Source organism: Dermacentor silvarum, chromosome 8 (genome assembly GCF_013339745.2).
Source record: "Dermacentor silvarum isolate Dsil-2018 chromosome 8, BIME_Dsil_1.4, whole genome shotgun sequence".
NCBI lineage: Eukaryota > Metazoa > Arthropoda > Arachnida > Ixodida > Ixodidae > Dermacentor > Dermacentor silvarum.
The window spans coordinates 90,100,318-90,119,454 of record NC_051161.1 but is presented as its reverse complement, the minus strand read 5'-3'; the positions used below and the strand labels follow the sequence as shown (position 1 = coordinate 90,119,454).

The following is a 19,137-nucleotide window of genomic DNA, read 5'->3' as shown; positions in this document are numbered from 1 at the left end:
ACGGAGAGGATGCAAAGCACACGCCGCTCCGCGAGGTGGTTGCTAGGCAACGCGCTGTGACGTCTTCGCTAGGCGAGTTTTTGCGAACGCTACGCGGGGAAACAAAAAGCTTAAACAGCTCCGCTGTTAAAAACTTGAGTTATTAAGCTGTCCTTCGACACTATACCAAGAATCACTGACATCCGCGTTTCTTTCACGCAGTCAATCATTGTGCGGTAGCTTCGATGTATGTTCTTCCAGGTTTGCCCCCGAGAACGAAGATCAGCTGATCAAGATGGCGCTCATGAGTTTCGGCGTGGGGCCACGAAACTGCGTCGGCAAAAGCATGGCCATGCTAAAGCTCAAGCTGGCGATGGCGAAGCTGCTGCTCAAGTACCGCCTAGAGCTCGGTCCCTCGCAAATGGTGAGAAGCAAATTGCAGTGCTTCATCATCATCATTATCAAATTCCCGTGTGCAGTGCATTGGGTGCACGTTACAGACTCCCAGGTGGTCCCCCACTATGGCGTGCCTCATAATCAGATCATGGTTCTGGCAAGTAAAACGCCATAATCTAATTGTGTTCTTTAAAATTGTTTTCTACTTACAGGGTGAAATGAAGTTAAATTCACGGGCGATGGTGTCAACTCCTGCGAAAGGCCCGTGGATCATTATTCGACACCTTAATAAGCACCTCTAGCAACATTTGGGCTCCAAGGTTCTGCGACGATTATGTCAGCTACCCTTCGTGCACGCATGTTAAGACCAGCACGCGGAGGTGATCCCGCACTAGCGCTGTTTCACACTGCTGGTGTGGCCGCTTTACTACTGCATTGTATACTAGAGCAAGCTTCCTTATCGCTGAGAGTGGCTACATGGGCTAGCTGATATAGGTCATCTTGTAAAATCATCAGCTGTTGGAAGATATGTGTTGTCTCAAGTGCCTTCTATGTCCGCTTCTTTGTGTCTGTGCTACAATAAATTAGAAGATTCATTATCGCGTTATTGAATACGTGCACCTGTGGTCGAATGATACATTGCAACTAGATGGCGAGTTGGGCTAGTTGACAGGGCAGCGCTTGACTCTCAACTGAGAGTCAGTGCGCTGTGTCTACTGTGTCTACAGTGCGCTTTCAATCTAGGTCATAATATGAACGAAAGATACATCGGGGTTCGTACAGAACATCTGACTCAAACTTCAAGGGCAATTAAAGGATTTCGAGGATGTCAAAGGCCACAGTTCAAGGAGGGCGAAGCAAACCTTATTTGTGCGCAAGCACTGATAGATAGTGAAATCTGCTAAGCTGCAGTATCTTGCAGCTTAGCAGCTGATGAGTTAGACACAAGCTGCAAAATGTTCGTGTGGCTTTTAAACGTTGACTCTCCCATTGTAATTATGCCAGTCGTCTTGTAGCATGATGATTAGTATAGTGCCCAGATTTAGCAAAAGATATTCGTCGTGCTAATGGCAAATGGCTGAAACTCACTTTACCCCAAGAATTTCTAGAGCCTATAGGGCTCGAAAATGGAGCCATAATGACTGCAGCGTGAACCAGGTCGCTTGGTCTGGCTTCGTGTAGCTCTAAGATGGCAATGACAATTTAAACAAGCTCGTCGTTGGCAGCTAAAGACACACCACATTGGATCAATTAGCGACACTTCTGAAAGGAAAATATCTGGGATTGTTTCCCAAGAGACAGCGTGCGTCGCATGGCCCCTATACGGAGTTTGTTACTTTGTATGCTCAGAAGTCTCCCCCAATGCCAGCTTTCAAGAAATTCAAGGAGCACTTCTTTTTCCCGAGGAGTTTTAAGGGCCCTAAATAATTTTTTTATCGAATTCAAGCGTTTTCAGGATTTCAAGGACGTGTACGAACCCTGTGTGACAGCGAGCATCGACAAAGGGTTCGCGTTGTTTATGAGAAGCATATGCTTTTGTGCTGTAGTCGGTGAACCTTTGCTTTCGTATTACGTGGAAGTGTGGTCGTACTTGAACTCCCCTCCTCCCCCCCCCCCCTCTCCATACTGAAGCGCGGTGTTGCCTGAAAATTTCACAAGTGCCGTGGGCCAAACATAAATAACATCACACAATATATGATAACATATAGCCTAGTAATTCGGCACTCGATCGTAAACTGCGTTTCAAGCAGGGGCATACGTCATTTCGCCAACGGAGAGATATTAGAGACAAACAGCGACATAAGCATCGTCACAAGAGCAAAAGTCAATGACTTGGATCACTTTTGACGCTCTAACAACATTTCTTCAACTGTCGTGGTAGCTCAGTGGCAGTGGCGTTGCGCTGCTGGGCTCGAGTTCGGGGGTTCGATTCGGCGAAATGCAAAAAAAAAAAACGCTCGTGTACTTAAATTTAGGTACACGTTAATGAACACCACGTGATCAAAAGTAATCCAGAGGCGTACATTTGGATTTGCCTAAACTCCGTCCTTCTGGCTTCAAATGGCTTTGCAACTCATTTTCAACAAAATACCGCATTATAAATCCATTAATTTGGAATGATTGTGCATGTACACAGAAAAATAGGACTGCTTGGAATTCTAGAAATGTAGCGCAGGGAAAATAGTGACACGAGGTTGCCTGAAGCCATCATAAGCACAGAGATTAGACAAGTCTATTATGTATGGCCCATCGTTCCCATGAAATCTGAGCTATTGCAGCACCAACGTTGCCCTCTAGTAATTTTTGTAGGAAACTATTTCTTTTGGGTGGTGGGTGCGTTCTTTAGGCTCAAAAGTTCGACGACCGCCTCCATCGTCATGGTGCACTGGGGTAAACAAGTAACAACCCTTAGTGGAACTGCACGACAAGCGCCTTTGAGACCAATGATCTCGCTTGGTGATGCCTCAGAGGTGTCATTACGGAATGCCGCGTCGTTTCCAACAACGCTGTGCATGACCTCACCATATCATTCACCGAGCTCGCAAAGAAAAATAAGCATATGATCATTTTCGTTTAGCTCTAAACATTTCTTACTGTCATTCTTCTTGTTAGGTTGCATGTTAAAAAAAAAAAGAAAGCGAAGAAGCGTAGCCCCAGGATATCGTGCATGCGTGAAGACAATTCGCTTGACTCTTAGTTGAAAACTTTTCAGAATTAGACAAACATTTTGCTACTGCTTGCCGACGACGGCCCGCTTGATGTGTTAGAGTATTATTATTTCGATCCCTGTTTTCCACACACACGCACAGATATACGAAGAATTACCTAATATTTCATTTTTTAGAAATCGGCATACTCAACGCGGTGTCGGGGATGTGGAATGGCTAAAATATTCGTTGTGCGGTGCTAAGCCGCCGCAGTCACACACTTTTTCCCCAACATTGTTATGACACATTCATTCAACTAAGAAAGAGAGAATGTCTTTGAGTGCGCATGTGATCTTCCCTTATTTAATTATTACACACGCACAAAACCTTAGCCATCTTTTCTAGTAGGCCGAGGCAAATTCTGACACTAGTAATATCTAAACTTTGTCACCTTGAAGAATAATTTGAAGCCCATATAAGTGGTCAGAGGCAAACCAATCTACCAAGGAATCAAGTGGTCGTACTAATGTCCAACGTAGACGGAAACGACCAGCTTGGCCGCTGGTTAAGCCATAGAGGGGAAACCTCCCCTCAAGTATAGAATATAGATGTATATTGCTTGTTTTGGAAAAAATAACCAAAAATCATAATATCTTCTAACAAATATTTGGAGAAATTAGCCATATCAGACTAACTTTGAAGTTTCGATGCCAGAGCCTGAACAAAAAATAACCTCAGACCATCGATAACGCCGCTAATATGTTCTGAAAAAAGAATCAGAGAAGTGATGAAAATGAATTGCGAACGGGAGAGAGGTGCAACGTAGAGTTTCAGAGAAGTCTGGACAGTAAGCTGCTGAAGTTTGAAGAAGAACGATAAACTTTATTTTGCTTAAATCTGCATCAAGCGGAATAATTTGAGCTTCCAAATAAAGGACATTATTAGCCGCAAAGCTCGGCAGCCCGAAACATAGAAGAGGTACTTGCCTTTCCAGTAGTTATTAGAGGTCGTAGCTTGTATGCTGCCCATCAAAAAAGAAAAAAAAAAAACAGAAAAGCGAGCACAGACGCATTCAAGAATGGGGAGGAAGAGGAAGCTTATAAATCATCAGTGACGTAGCCCTACGGATACCTCTATATTTATTGCTGAACCGGCGTAAGAACGCCATTGCACGTTCCCTTTACGTACATTTGCTTCGATCTGCTGCTGCCAGTAACTTGCGGTATCTAATCAACTCGATAGTGAAAAGAAATAAAACGGGATTGGACAATGGAAAGACAAGTAACGAGCATTTACTAAAGTTAAGAGACAACGATGGTACGTTAAGCTCAGGCTCGAGCTCATACAAATATGATTGTAAAATTTGGTACAAGGTATGGATGTCCCGCGATGAGGAGAAAACGGCAATGTGATTGGCATAGAAATAAAGATGAAGAAACCTGCTGAACTGGGCAGACGAAAACAAAATATTGAACAAAAGCGGAGAAAGAACTGATCCCTGTGGCACGCCTCTCGTCTGTTTATATGCACCAGAGATAACCCCATCCTGGCAATAAAAGAATTGTCTCCCAGGTAGGAACTGTTGTTGCCACGGCACCATACAGTCTGGCACAGCACACCTTGCAAATCTAAAGATTAGCATTCCAAGTGTGACACTGTCGTAGGCTTTTGAAATATCTATATATATAAAGCTCCTAATGATGAAATATCTGCTGCCAGTACTGCAAGTCGAATGCAGCTTGCTAAATCAACGTATGCCGACCATATCAAACATTTAGCGCTGACCTCTATTTGTCTCGATGTCGAAATACCGTGAGAAGTAATAATAAAATTTATTGAGCCTAACATGGACTACGTTTTAATTTATTTTACCTAGATAAGAAGTAAGCGATAATGGCCTAATGTTACTCAGGATGCATTCAGTTCTCTGATTTTTAAGTAAAAGCACATTTTTGCAAGAGTTCCGAATCCATGTATATTGTTACGTGTAGCTGAGGCCCAAGGCTATTCACAAATTATTTACTGGGATGCAAACGGAGGCAAAGATGGCGACGCTATATCAAGCGGGAACACGTCGTCTTCCTCCTCTTCAGTGCAGTCACCCTGTGACGGCTGCTTCATATCATCACCCCCGGCAGTAGAAGCACCGTCCCGGTGCTTAAGCTACACATCCGCTTTAAAAGGTGTGCGGTATGGCTTTAGTCTCGCCACGTGAACGATGTCACTTGCAGCTGACGACGACGCTGAGGGGTCGGCGGGGATGATTTCATATGTGACATCGGTCACTTGTCGCACCACACGGTATGTGCCAGTGTAACGCGACTTTCGGAAAGGCCCACACGGCGGATGGGTGACCAGAGAAGCACCAGAGAACTCGGATAAAAGTGCACGTCGCGATGGTGGCAATCATAAAAGAGTCTCTGATGCTTCTGTGAGGCCTCGAGACGGGTGAAGCCGAGATGTCGCGCGTGGTGGGCGTGTGCGATCGCTTCGCGGGCGTATTCAGTGGCTGAACTTGCGGGCAGGCACAGCAAGGTGTCCAAGTGCAACGCGGGTTCTCGGCCATATCGGTTCTCGGCCATATAGGAGATAGAATGGTGAATAGCCGGTGGTGTCGTGACACGATGAATTATACGCGAACGTCACATATTGTAAATGAAGATCCCAGTTGTGGTGGTCGGCCGCAACGTACTTCGAAAGCATGTCGGTGATGGTCCGGTTAAGGTGCCCCGTGAGGCCGTTGGTCTGTGGGTGGCAGGACGTGCGGAACTTGTGGTTCCTCGAGCAGAAGGGGAGGATGTCCTCGACAACTGCCGAGAGAAAGCTACGGCCATGGTAAGTTAGTAATTGGCGGGGAGCACCGTGCACTAAAATGATGATGTAGAGAAGAAAGTCAGCGATGTCAGTAGCACAACTTGTCGGGAGGGTTCTTGTGACTGCGTACCGCGTAGCGTAATCGGTAGCGACGGCGACCCAAGCCACAACGTAACGCCGCACGGAGCGGGTGAGACCCGGCCAAAAGAAGTGACGGCGTACACGATCGTATGTGCGCGAGACGCCCACGTGCCCAGCCAAAGGAGCGTCGTGAAGTTGGCGGAGGGACAGTCGAACGCAGATGTGATGGACTGACGAGCAGAAGGTCCGGGCCGTGGGGATCAAAATTGCAGTAGCTATAATGTTTCCGCCTTGAGGAGAAACATCTGGAGAGAGGCGTCACCAGGCGTTGACTCCAGACGGTCGATGAGAGCTCGTGAAAGAAGGATCGCAGCGTTGCTCGTGCACTAATTGGAAGCAACTGGGACACAGAGAAAACGGAAGCGATGGCGTCTACATCTGCAAGTTCTTTGACGGGGTAGCGGGAGAAACAATCTGCATCCTGGTGCAAGCGTGCCGTCTTATATACCACGGAGAAGGTATATTCTTGCAGGCGTAAAGCCCAGCGAGCGAGTCGTCCATGTGGGGATCTTGAGCAACGATAGCCAGCAGAGAGCGTGGTGATAAATGATTACACAGAATGGGCGTCCGTACAAGTATGGACGAAACTTCGCAAGTGCCCACACAAGAGCGAGGCACTCGTGCTCTGTGATTGAATAATTGCGCTCGGCGGGTCATAGAAGTCGGCTGGCATAGGCTATAACGCGATCTTGTCCACGCTGGTGTTGTACTCACACTGCTCCTATGCCATGACCACTGGCATCAGTTCGAACTTCCATTGAGGCAGACGGATCAAAGTGGGCGAGGATTGAAGGCGTGGTATGGAGAGTAGTGAGATGAGAAAAAGATTTCGACATGGTCAGGAAGCAATCAAGAGCGCACTAGGACTTCCCAGTACGACCTCAACCACGACACTACTCAATCTTGGCCTCCATAACACCTGGGAAGAAATGAGTGAAGCGCACAGGGCCAGCCAGCTGGAACGCCTTAAGCTGACTCAAACAGGAAGAGCAGTACTTCGCAAACTCGCATACAGCGAAAACTTTATAGCAGACTCAGACGTGAAAGCCCGATTGCCGCCACTTCTCCGTGACTCTATTTCAGTCGCTCCAATACCTCGAAACATGCATGCAACACACCACAAAGACAGAAGACAAGCAAGAGTTCGAGCGCTAAGCAAGAAATACTCAAGGAACCCCAACACGAGATATACAGATGCGGCAAAATACCCAGGTAGAAGAGCCTACGCAATTACCGTGACCAACAACAAAGGGAATGAGCTAGTCGCTGCCACCATACCGGCCAGAAATCCAGAAACGGCGGAGGAAGTGGCCATCATCCTCGGCATCGCCACATGCAAGGACACCGCAATCATCTTGAGCGACTCGCAAACGGCATGTAGAAACTTACAAAAAGGCCGAATCTCTGCCGCAGCCGTGAAAATTCTAAAAGAGCTATCAAGACGCCAAGAACTACCCGAAACCTACGTCGTATGGACCCCAGGCCACGAACACCTGGCAGGAAACGAAGCAGCACATGGTGTCTCCCGAGAACATACCAGCCGGGATTTCCTGCCGCACGGGATCCGGAAATCGAAGAGGGTGGAGGACATTCCCATCAACTACGCCGTAATACTGCAACATTACCGACTCGAAAGAAGAGAATATCCTTTACCACATCCAAAATTAAGCAAGGAAGAAGCCACCGCCCTCCGCAGACTACAAACAAATACATATGTCCATGGAATTATCATGCACCGGATGCATCCCACTAAATTCTCATACCTATGCCGATATTGTGATGTACCAGACACCCTACAACACATGGTGTCGGTGTGCGCACACCGCGAGAAAAACAGTCAAGACGATGCCTCAGAAACGATACAAGCCACCGAAGAAACGTGGGAGGCAATGTTAACGGCACAGAGCCTGGAGGATCAGCCAAGTCTGGTGGACCGGGCCCGGGCTGCGGCATTAGCCAACAGCTTTCTGGACTGCGAGAGCCGCCCACCTAGGGCGAAGAAAGAACACTTTCTCGCTGTTTCTAGCAATAAACGTTCATTCCTCCTCCTCCTCCTGGTCAGGACCCCAAGAAATTAAACGGGACGTCTTTCTTCAAGAGGTCGGTAAAGGGACGTGCAATGGTCGCAAAATCCTTTACAAAGCACCGGAAATAAGAGCACAGCCCTACGAAACTACGAACGTCCTTTGTAGACTGCGGAACAGGAAAGTTCGTGACGGCACGAAGTTTGTCCGGATCAGGTCGCACGCCTCTGGCATCCACGAGGTATCCAAGGACGGTGATTTGGTGGCGAGCCAAGTGACATTTTGACGAGTGCTAGTGGAGACCTGCCCGGCGGAGCACGTCAAGAATCGCTGAAAGACGATCGAGATGCGTGTCGAATGTGGGCGAGAAAAAGATGACATCGTCCAGATAGCACAAACAGGTGGACCAATTGAACGCCTGAAGCAAAGAGTCAATCATTCGTTCGAAGGTGGCCGGCGCGTTACAGAGAGCGAAAGGCATCACCTTGAACTGATAAAGACCGTCAGCGGTAACAAATGCAGTCTTCTATCGGTTCATGTCGTCGACGGCAATCTGCCAATAGCCGGACCGCAGGTCGATAGAAGAAAAAAATGTGGTTGATCCCTCTTATATAGGAATCGGTATAGAACACGAAAGTGAAACGTGTCTTCACAGAAGTAGTGTAATGTTTATTGCACATTGATATATAATGTCTATTGGTGTTTTGTGGCTAAAGCGCCCTTAGGCGTTGATGCACCCACGCTGACGCCTGGTGGCACGTCTCCTCCATCACGACTACCAACGTCGATGACCATGAGCAACCGTCGTGCATATGGAAGCTGCACTACGCTGCACACGCTAGCACAACGCGAAAGACGAAGCACGTAACTGACACACTAATACAACGCGCAAGAGAAAGCACGTAACTGAATCGTCACCGAGTCAAATCAGCGCGTACAGCGCGTCGTAATTGCAGCCTCCGCGATCAACTTCAGAAAAATTTTCAGAGCTAATTGCGGAGGCCACGCTCCGCTGTGCTGAGTACGGTGAACGCCACCTAGGTGGCGTTGGTAGTGCTTCTTGATGCCAGCGTCCCTTCGAGGCGTCGTAGTGCTGAGACCACCGAAGCGTTCACTGTCGGTGAGCGTTAGTGTCATAATGCAGTACTTCTCTTTTCTGCTCGTAGGCGGCGGCACCGCCCCGAGCAAGAGCGCGGGTACACGGAGGAGTGTTAAGCCCGGACCACACGTACGCCTGCGGACGCGCGGAAGCTCGCGTCTACGCGCCTTGCGGTTGCCGCGCCTAGCGAGGAATGGCGGTTTCCATCCACAAATACGCGCGACAGCGCGCGCTCACTGGCCTCACTTGTTTACACCTTGGCAGACGCCACTTCGTATTTCGTTGTTGGCAGTGCTACAAAGTGCTTCGATATTTATAAACGTAATTGTTATCTTTTTGGAGCTGTTAGATCAGCACAAAAAGTGAAGAAGAAACACTTTCTTGCATGCTATAATTCTGCTTAACTGAGAGTTGAATGTACCGCGCCGTCGCTGCGTAGCCAGGCGCGCTGACGCGAGGCAGCCCAGGCGCGCGATAACTGAGAGGAGCTGATCAGCGAGATCGCGCCGCGTTTCGACGCGTACGAGCCGTGCCGCGCCGTCGGCGCATGCGTGGGCGCGCGGACGCGAGCTCGCGCGCGTTTGCAAGCGTACGTGTGGTCTGGGCTTAAGATATATAAGGCGCGTCTGTGTAGCTCTGCAAATGCGTTTGTGGCGCAATGGGTTAAACGCTCGGCGATCTATTGTCGCGGACCGAGAGGTCGTGGGTTCGATTTCCAAATTTTGCATGTTTGTGGAACTTTTTCTTTTGGTTTCTTTCTTTGTATTATGTTCTATGACGTATTTCCGTGACGGAAATACGTCAGTGAAGTCTTGGTGGACCCCGGCATAAAACACTTTCGTGTTAAAAAGGTGGCATATACAGGCAGTCTAGAGCGTCATCAATACGTGGCAAAGAGTAAACGTCCTTTTTTGTTATTTTGTTTACGTGCTGATAATCTACATAAAAGCGCCATGTTCCTTTCTTCTTTTTGACAAGGACGACGGGAGAAGCCCAGGGACTATAGGAAGTCTCAATCACGTCCTTTTCAAGCATCTTTGTTACTTCCTGCTGGATGACTGCTCGTTCCGACGCGGAAACGCGATATGGGCGTCGGTGAACAGGGTTCGCATCGCCAGTATTTATGCGATGGGTCACGACAGACGTGTGACCTAAGGGTCGATTGTCACACTCAAAAACGTCGCGATAGCCTTCAAGAACGTGACAGAGGGCTTCAGCTTGAGCAGGTGTTCAGAGGAAACCATCTTCTCAATGTCGACGCCACTGCCGTGGGATGACGTCGCGGTATGGGCTGAGCTGTAACAATCTTCGACTGTGAAGGACTCGACGCGATCATCCTGCATAGCACTAATTACAGCCAAGGAGATCCTCTGTGGCAGGACTCGCGCGGTTAGCGCGAAATTGACACGGGGAAGGAAGGTGCGGTTGCCAGTAATTGTCAGCACAGTGCGCGGCACGATAACGCCATGTGTAAGCATAAGGGCCGAAATTGGTGCGACCATGTAATTGCCGTCAGGTACAGCTGGTGTGGAAAACAAGTCGACGTGTGTGTCACAGAATTAGGTGGTAGGGGAATGAAATGCATGCATCTTAAATCACTTGGAGGTGGGTCGACAGGGTCGGCGAGAGGAGGCAAGTCAAAGTGAAGTGAGCCGGCTGAATTCAGTGAATGAGGGCAGAATGACTGCCGAGGAAATCCTGACCGAGATTGAGTTCGTGAGGGCAATGCTCGATGATGAAGTGAACGATGGTGTGTCTCTCAGCAATGGTGAGTCGGGCAGAGCACATGCCAACAATAGCGACAGTTCCTCCGTCGGCGACTCGTACAGCTCGGTTCGGGGCAGGCGACAGAACTTTCTTGAGCTGACGGCGAAGAGCAGCACTCATAATGGACACATGCGCCCCGGTGTCGATCAACGTGCACACAGGAACATTGTCAACGAGAACGTCCAAAAGGTTCGGGTTCGTGGGTAAGGTCAGGCGAGGATTTCGTGCCAATGTCTTCAATGCAGCTAAGAGCAGTTGACTATATTCAAAAGTTCATCCGGAAATGAGTTAAAGAATAGTTTAACCAACTGTAATAGGGTCTGGGCCAGGAGCCGATTGACGTGCAGTTATGACATCAGATAATTCCGTAACTACTACAAATTCTTACGATCGGACGTTTGAATCTCGTAGAAACAGATCATTGCGACGAAAAGCGTGCTTCGAGTTCATCGTGATAATATCTAGCGAATCAGCTTCGTTCTTAGGGGACAGTACAACAGAATGTGACCACACGAACTGCTGGAAAGATTTCTTGCTCCGTAAATAGAAGTGGAGACAACGATCCTTCTTTTTCATCTTTTCTAAGGAGTCTTTCGCTTCTTGTCAGTGGCATCATTTATATTCTTTCACCTAGGCGCTTGTTTATAGACAAACAGGAGAGAATGACATCAGCCAATCGCTTTAACGAGGGCAGAAGAGGGCAGGCACAGTGCTCTTTGCTGTGGCATCGGTGGAGTGGCCGAGAGTTATAATCGTCGACTCGCGATCTGCTTATCTGAAGTTTGGAGATGCAGTGAGGTAGAATCTTTGACACACGATCTGTGGGTCTGGAATTCGAATTCTTCATAAAATGCTGGAAATGCATTTTGTGATACCAGTGACAGACACCGGAAAACTTCAAAATTGGGAGTGAGCCCATAGCAGCTATCGCTATAATATGAACCGCGCAAGGGGTTATAGTGCATTCATAGTTATGGGGAAAAACACCCATCAATTCGGTCATCAGCGAACATGTGAATAAACACAGCGCGGATGTCAACGAAAATCACCATTGCAAATAACGTGGATAAACTGCGGCCATGCATGCTTTAACTGCTGTTCGCTATCAAGCTCCTCAGTCACGCTCTCGGCACCATTGCGATAGGGAGTTTTGAACTTGGAGATTTTGTGGCATCTATCGACTGTTCTAATCTGGAAGCCCACTGGCTGCGAGCACTCGCATAGTACGAAGCCCGCATGACAAATGTGAATTTATTTGCCGTGCATCTATTAGTCGAATGAGGCAATGATAAAATTCTGTGGCAATATTTGGTAGGCACTTACACCTGTAATATAGAAACTAATTCGCAAAAGGAACGCACTAGGCTGTAGGTAAAACTGAAAAGGAATAGCGTCTCATTTGTTTTCCAGGGCCATATGAACACTCACGTTCCGTCACCCTCGATTGGCGCTGAATATCGTCGCTGCGACCCGCGTTGAACTCCCTCAAGTCCGGTTGCAGGCTAAGATCGAGTTGAACTTATTCGACCCGACCCCGACGAGCCATCATTCACGCGCACCAAGCTACAGTTTTAAACAAAGAAAGCATCACGCTTCGTTTATTTACAAAGTCCCGTTAACGCTGTCGTTCAGAAAAAATTGACGCTAAGGATTCACGAAACGTATACTGTGGTGAACTCCCGCACACCTGGCTGCAGGTCGAGAGTGAGTCGAACCTATTCGACCCGACGAGGCAAAGCCGACTCATCAGGGCGGGCTTCGATGCCCTGACGCACCGCGCGCTGCCATGGGCATTCATGTCCGCGAAGTACGGGAACCGGATGTGACGCATGTCACACGTGACAGCGACCGGGGCGCGACAGCGGCTGCGTTGAAGCGCCGAGGCACCTTCTAGACCACGGCGCGAGCCCAGGCACATCCTGGAGCACTGGACGCGGGACCTGAACGCCCGGCCACCACGGGAAGACGGGCAGTCGCCCAGCGGGAAGTTCCACAGGATGCAGCGAGCACCGTCGAAGAACCACCACTCTTCGACCACGTCTCGCCTGCAGTCACCGGCCGAGAGTGAATTTAGCGTAAGCATGATAGTAAGCTGCATGAGCGTCTGACAAGTCTAAACAGCATGCCGTGGACGAAACATGGACTGGTGTCCATACCGTTCGTCCGCCGGTGCCTTCGAGGCAAGAGAAAGCTCATCTGTGCCAATAAAGTAACTTTTTTTTTCTCCTAAACCAACTCCCCGGCCGGCCAGGAGTGGTGGAGAACAGAGATCAACCGACAACATACAATGAAATTACGCAGCACTTTTATCTCGGCAGGAGAGGCTTTCCCCTTCCTCACAAGAAGTTAAATAGAGCGCAGGCATTGACCCTCACATTATTGCAAACAGGCTCGTATCCCAGCCCGACTTTATTACACAAGCTTTATCCCGACACTTATGCCAGTAGTTCTTGCAGGTACTGCAATGACTTCGCTCGCTTAGACCATATGCTCTGGCGTTGCCCCTCGTTACGAGGCAGGGAACAAATAAATGAGGACAAGTGGCTCTCCGCTATCAAGTGCCCCGATGCCGGGGCGCAACTATATGGGCTATCCAGAGGGCCCACGATGCGGCGGTCGGGCATGGCCTGACTGTCCCAACGTGGGAGCGGCCCGCTGCGCGCTGAGTCGCGCACCTCAGGACGTTCATTAAAGTTTTACATCCATCCATCCATCCATCCATCCATCCTAAACCAAACCGGCGTCGTCACGCTATTCCACTCAATCATGCGCGTGGTGACAGAGCCATCTACTGCTCGGTAAACGGTGCGGCTGAAGGAGTCGTTGTTGGCAGAAGCATCGCTATCCGCGAGCGTTCCTTCCGCGACCAAGCAAATACGCTGAATAGCTACGCTAACAAGCACCTACGCGCCCGGTACCGTTTCGGCCGTCACCTTCATTGGTGAAGAGCTACGCAGGTTATACGGCGCGAGCAAGATATGAAGTTCACGTGGCCGACGCAGCGCAATGACCGTTCCGGCGCATCTGGAACAGTGCGTAAGCAAGAAGTTGGCTTGCTGAATGTTACCATTTCATAGAGGAATATGTGCTATTCCATTCTACCCCTTGCGAACCCCGTTAATCCCGTTTCTTTCAGTGAGTGTCTTGCTGCACTTATTAAGAAAGCTTGCACGGATGTATGTAGTTGCAGAGGCATCGAGCAAAGCGTTTGTGCGAGGTGTGTTAAAAAACAAATCGACCTTTTGAAATAGCGCACCAACCGGCAGAGGGAGCGCGCTGTGGGTACGGCTAAAGGTAGCAAAAATGCAGCTGTGATGAAAAATATGGCCCTGTGGAATTACAATAGGTACGAAGTGGTGAGAGGGATTTGGAAAAGGGTGATGGTCCCTAGTTTGACTTTCGGCAATGCGGTCCTGTGCATGAGATCAGAGGTTCGAGCAAGGTTAGAAGTTAAGCAGCGAGGGGTAGGTAGACTTGCTCTGGGAGCACACGGAAATACGCCAAATCAGGGGGTACAGGGTGACACGGGATGGACGTCATTTGAGGGCAGGGAAGCCAGCAGCAAGATAGAATTTGAGGAGCGATTGAGAGAAAAGGTAGAAAAGTGGTGGGCAAGGAGAGTTTTCAGTTATTTGTACATGAGGAATGTTGACACAAGATGGAGGAAGCCGACCAGAAAATTGTCAATCAAATATTTGGACTGCAGGAGGGGTGCAAACCAGGAAACAGCGGTTAAGAAAAAGGTTAAAGAAACAGAGAGGGGTCTGTGGAAAACAGGGATGCAGACGAAATCATCACTGAGAACATACAGAACTTTCAAACAAGAAATTGCCAAAGAAAATATCTATGATAATACTAGGGGAAGCTCTTTGTTGTTTGAACCCAGGACGGGAGATTGCGGACTAAGATGTAACGAGTCAAGTACCAAGGTATAGTCACGTTGTGCGGTGCGTGTGGAGAAGAAGAGGAAACGGCTGAACACCTCATACATTTCTGTAAAGGGCTTAACCCTACAGTGCAAAGCAACGGGGCGGATTTTTTCAAAGCATTGGGGTTTAGGGACAGTGAAGGCAAAATAGACTTTAGGCGGGTAGAAATAACAAAACGGAGGTTATCTGATTGGTGGCTAAAATCAAGGCAGGGGTGAAATTTCATCCACCACAAAGTACAAAATATATTAATAGTCATGGCTAGGTGGCGCATGCCATCGCCCGATTTAAAGGAATCCATCCATCCATCCTCATCCATCCATCCATCCATCCATCCATCCATCCGTCCGTCCGTCCGTCCGTCCGTCCGTCCGTCCGTCCGTCCGTCCGTCCATCAAGCGCATGTAGCGACAGGTTTAGACAACAAACTGCCATTTGCCGCGTTTCGCTCTGACCGTTAGTTGGCGAGCTACAGCCGCTGAAGTGAGCACATGAATAAGCTGTTCTTCGGATTGGTGCCAAAGTGACAATGAAGGAATTGGAAGAACAGCGTGTGTGTGTGAAGTTCTGCTACAAACTTGGGAAAACTGCCACAGAGACATTTCAGTTTATGAGTCGCACGCAGTGCTATGATTGGTTAAAGCGTTTTGAAGATGGAAGATGTCGGTCGGTGACGATCCCAAGCCTGGACGACCTTCCACATCCACAGATGATGACCACGTCAAGAGAGTTCGAACTGCGATTCGTGGAAATCGCCGTTTAACTGTTCGAGGTCGCTGACAAAGTGGGTATCAGCGTAGGATCATGTCACGAAATTTTTAGTGACAAACTTGGGATGCGTCGTGTCAGTGCAAAATTTGTGCCGCGTTTGTTGAATGACGAAGAGAAGCAGACCCGTGTTGAAATCAGCCAGGAAATGCTCGCCGCTGCCAATGACGATGAAACCTTTCTTACGAACATTATAACAGGCGATATATGTGCATGGGTTTATGGCTATCATGTTGAAACGAAAGTGCAGTCATCGCAGTGGGTGGCCAAAGGTTCTCCTCGTCCAAACAAAGCACGCATGAGTCTCAAGAATCTCAAGAATCGTAATTCAAATGAGTAAAAAAAATAAAGTCTATATATATAGTGGGCGCTTTTGTACCGGCGCGCGAAAGTAGTACGGACGACATAGTCAGCCTATCGATGAGGTTTTCGCACAACGCGTTCACTTTCCCGCCCAACTTTCTAAAGGTTAGAACCCTGCATGCGGGCGGCGTTGGATAAAGTTGCTGCAATTCGCCCCCTCTCTATCTTAAGGCTTATAGGCACCCTGCGCTAAAGCTTTGCAGAGACTTTATTGCAGAGTAGACAGCAGCGCCAGAACACACAACCTAACGAGTGGTGGAAGCAAAACTGCATGGACGCTGCATACATTCGCCGTGACAATTTCGATCGCTTATCACGGGACAAGAGTGTACGGCTTGTGAAAGCCTCGAAAGTGCGCATGCGCAGGACATAACGCTCAGACGAGCGACGAAATGACCGCTATCGTTTCGAATGGTGTACCATTTTCATCTAAAACCCCTATATTTATAAAAGTAGCGCCATTCTTAGATCTTGCCGCCACCGCGCTCACCCTGGCGCTTCCTCCTCGCCCTCTCTTAGCCGCATCCTGTCGCCCCAGCCTCCTCCGCTCCCCCATTGGCCAATCCGTGTCACGTGGAAGTTCGCGTCGCGCTTTTGTATATTTTTTTCTTTCCAGCGCGCTCCGACTGCCATTCTCGGGCCTGTGCGACGAAAGTGCTGTACGCACAAACGGATCAAACGTGTTAGGGACAAGAACTTCGTTGTGGTGGCATGCTGCTGCGCCTTAAGTTGCCGCAACCGACAAGGCGAGGGCAAAAGGCTTTTTTTTGTTTACCATCCGGCGTGCGCAAACGCTTGTTGCACACTTGATATTTGCGCCGTCTCGCATCGTCGCGTTGCTACTTCCAAAACGGCATTATTAAGACCAGTTACTGACTAACGAAGCAAAATCGCGCCTCAAAAACGTCTCCGCAGGGCGCGATCGAAGTTTTCCTCGGATTTCCTCTGGTAGCGCGTTAGCTGTCGTCTGCCACGGCAGGCCCGACGCAGGCGGCGCCACTGTCGATATCGCGCCTCGATCGCGCTGGTCGCGCCGAGCGCGATAGTGGAACGGAGGAGGAGGGAAGTGGATGGCGCTACTTTTATAAATATAGGGGCTTTATTTTCATCACCTCTCTAGCGGCCGGTGTCGGCGACGCTGGGGTGAAAAAATGAAAATACGTCGTTTTTCATTTTTTTCTCTGAACGCCTCTGAGCGCCTCTGAACAGTTCAGCGTGCCCACAGACCAGAATCCTTCACTTTCGCACCCGCGTTTAGAGCAGGCCCAATTAATCTCAAACACCATCGCTATCCACCGACGTGGCCCGCGCAGACGGAGCTGTCGACGACAAAGCACAAAGCCATGACGAGCGAACACTGGCGACAAGCAAGCGATAAGGACATGCTGGGCGTTATCGTGGTCGCTCAATTCTACCAGTTCCCGCAGCCAGCAAGGTGAGATGGCTGCCACCTACAAGTGCTGCATGGTCTGATGTACATCCGCGTGCACATCTGCGCTAAGTTCACACGTGTCCCGAGTCTATTTCACTCAGCTCCCGCTTCTCTTCTCGATGACGCTTCGTGTAGCGACCAAGCCGTCTCCCATCGCTCCGCGCGCGAGTCCGGCGTATGCTGAAAGGTCAATTCACATGTTCGCGAAGGCGAGGCTGAAATAGGGTTACAAGCCAAGGGGCAGCGACATCAATTATGGTCGTGCGATTGAAGCGTGACTACACATCTCTCGGGGCAAAGCACTAGTTGCTGAAAATTATGCATCCAATACCTCTCCAATGGAAACGTTTGAAAAAGTGCAGACAATGCATGCCATTGGAATATGAAAATGTGAAGTCACAGGCTGCCATCCACGAATAATTATGAATACGAAACTGTGCAGGCTTTCCAATTTTGCTCGTGGCGATGCGTGCTGAGATATGCCGAGATTATATTACTGTATTTAAGACTGCAATGTCGTCAACACTATCTTATGCGTACCTATAAAAAGTAATGGCTATGTATATGCTGTTAACCTTATAATATTTGATTAATAACATTATTTTTCAGCGGCCTTTTCACTGAATATTACGTTTTACCTATGTCTTCCATACCCGAGAGAAAACTACTGATGTCACGCGTGCTGTGTTAGTGAAGAAGAAAGTGCGGCTTTTGTGAATCGTTTCAATGCAATGTTGATTTTATCTTAACACGGAAATAAAAGATGTGTGTTGGTACTTATGACGCATGGATATGCTACTTCATTCAAAATTTTGGTGAAACAATTGCTCTGAATTCATGAAAAACTGTCAAGGCTCACCAGTGTAATGTGTGCGGTTATAGACTGAGGTCTATAAATATAGATGGGAGTATGCACGTTAGATTGTGACGCGATGTTGTGGCGCATGTTCTCGCTTACTATTCTTCATTTCTATTGTTGTGTACGGAGTATATGCGATGTCATAGAGATGTGATGTGAGCTGGCACAGTGGAGTACTTGGCGCTGCAAGCCTCGAACGGTAAATGCCATTTTATTTTTGCCGAGAAGTTGGCCCCGCGAAATGTAGATGTAGATGGTAGACGCGGGTGCGAAAGTGAAGTATTCTGGTCTGTGGGCACCCTGAACTGTTCAGAGGGCGCTTCGACGTTTTTCATTTTTTCACCCCAGCGTCGCCGACACCGGCCGCTAGAGAGGTGATGAAAATGGTACGCCATTCCAAACGATAGCGGTCATTTCGTACCTCCACAAGCCGCCATTGCAGGACGCATGGGCTTCGATGGCTCCTTCGCTACCATGCGCACATATACCTTCTACGCTGTTTGACCGCAATTACCGCGTATCATCGGACACAGCGACTTGCATTTTCAATGCATTGTGAATCGATCGATTACCTGTGCGCGTCGCTGCTCTTCTTATATCGGTACTCTGTTTGTTACAAGAACGGCCATCTCAAGGTGCGTAAGAACTGCGATACTGACTACACTATAAGATCGTGTTGAACACGTACGGGCAATGCGACTCGCAATAATGTGGCGCAGGAGTGCAATTATCAGCTGGCGTGAGCCAATCAGATGCGCCATCGCGTTATTATTCCTGCGCTGCGTGTCCCAACGTGCATTGAGTTTTATAGCTCTGCACTCGTTAGAAAATCATCCATAGTACATGGCTCTTTCTACAATGTGACTTGGATTCATAGCACATGACAGCTTGTTTCAATTATCTTTGTGGTTCGGTTGT

General features: G+C 48.7%; 2 protein-coding genes across 2 annotated transcripts in view; one reads left to right on the top strand and one right to left on the bottom strand.

The window, feature by feature from the left end:
- LOC119461561 (cytochrome P450 3A24) overlaps nt 1-917 on the top strand; it is a 36,545-nt gene extending 35,628 nt beyond the window's left edge. The window contains exons 11-12 of the mRNA XM_037722906.2: nt 241-403; nt 588-917. Of these exons, the coding sequence (XP_037578834.2) occupies nt 241-403; nt 588-677 (253 nt within the window). The 3' untranslated portion in view covers nt 678-917. The remainder of the gene's footprint in view (nt 1-240; nt 404-587) is intronic.
- Nucleotides 918-10,738: 9,821 nt separating this feature from the next.
- The window catches only part of LOC119461560 (uncharacterized), a 35,556-nt gene continuing 27,157 nt past the window's right edge, over nt 10,739-19,137 (bottom strand). The window contains exons 3-4 of the mRNA XM_049672911.1: nt 12,536-12,913; nt 10,739-10,964 (exon numbers count right to left, since the gene is read on the bottom strand). Coding sequence (XP_049528868.1) covers nt 10,739-10,964; nt 12,536-12,913 — 604 coding nt within the window. The remainder of the gene's footprint in view (nt 10,965-12,535; nt 12,914-19,137) is intronic.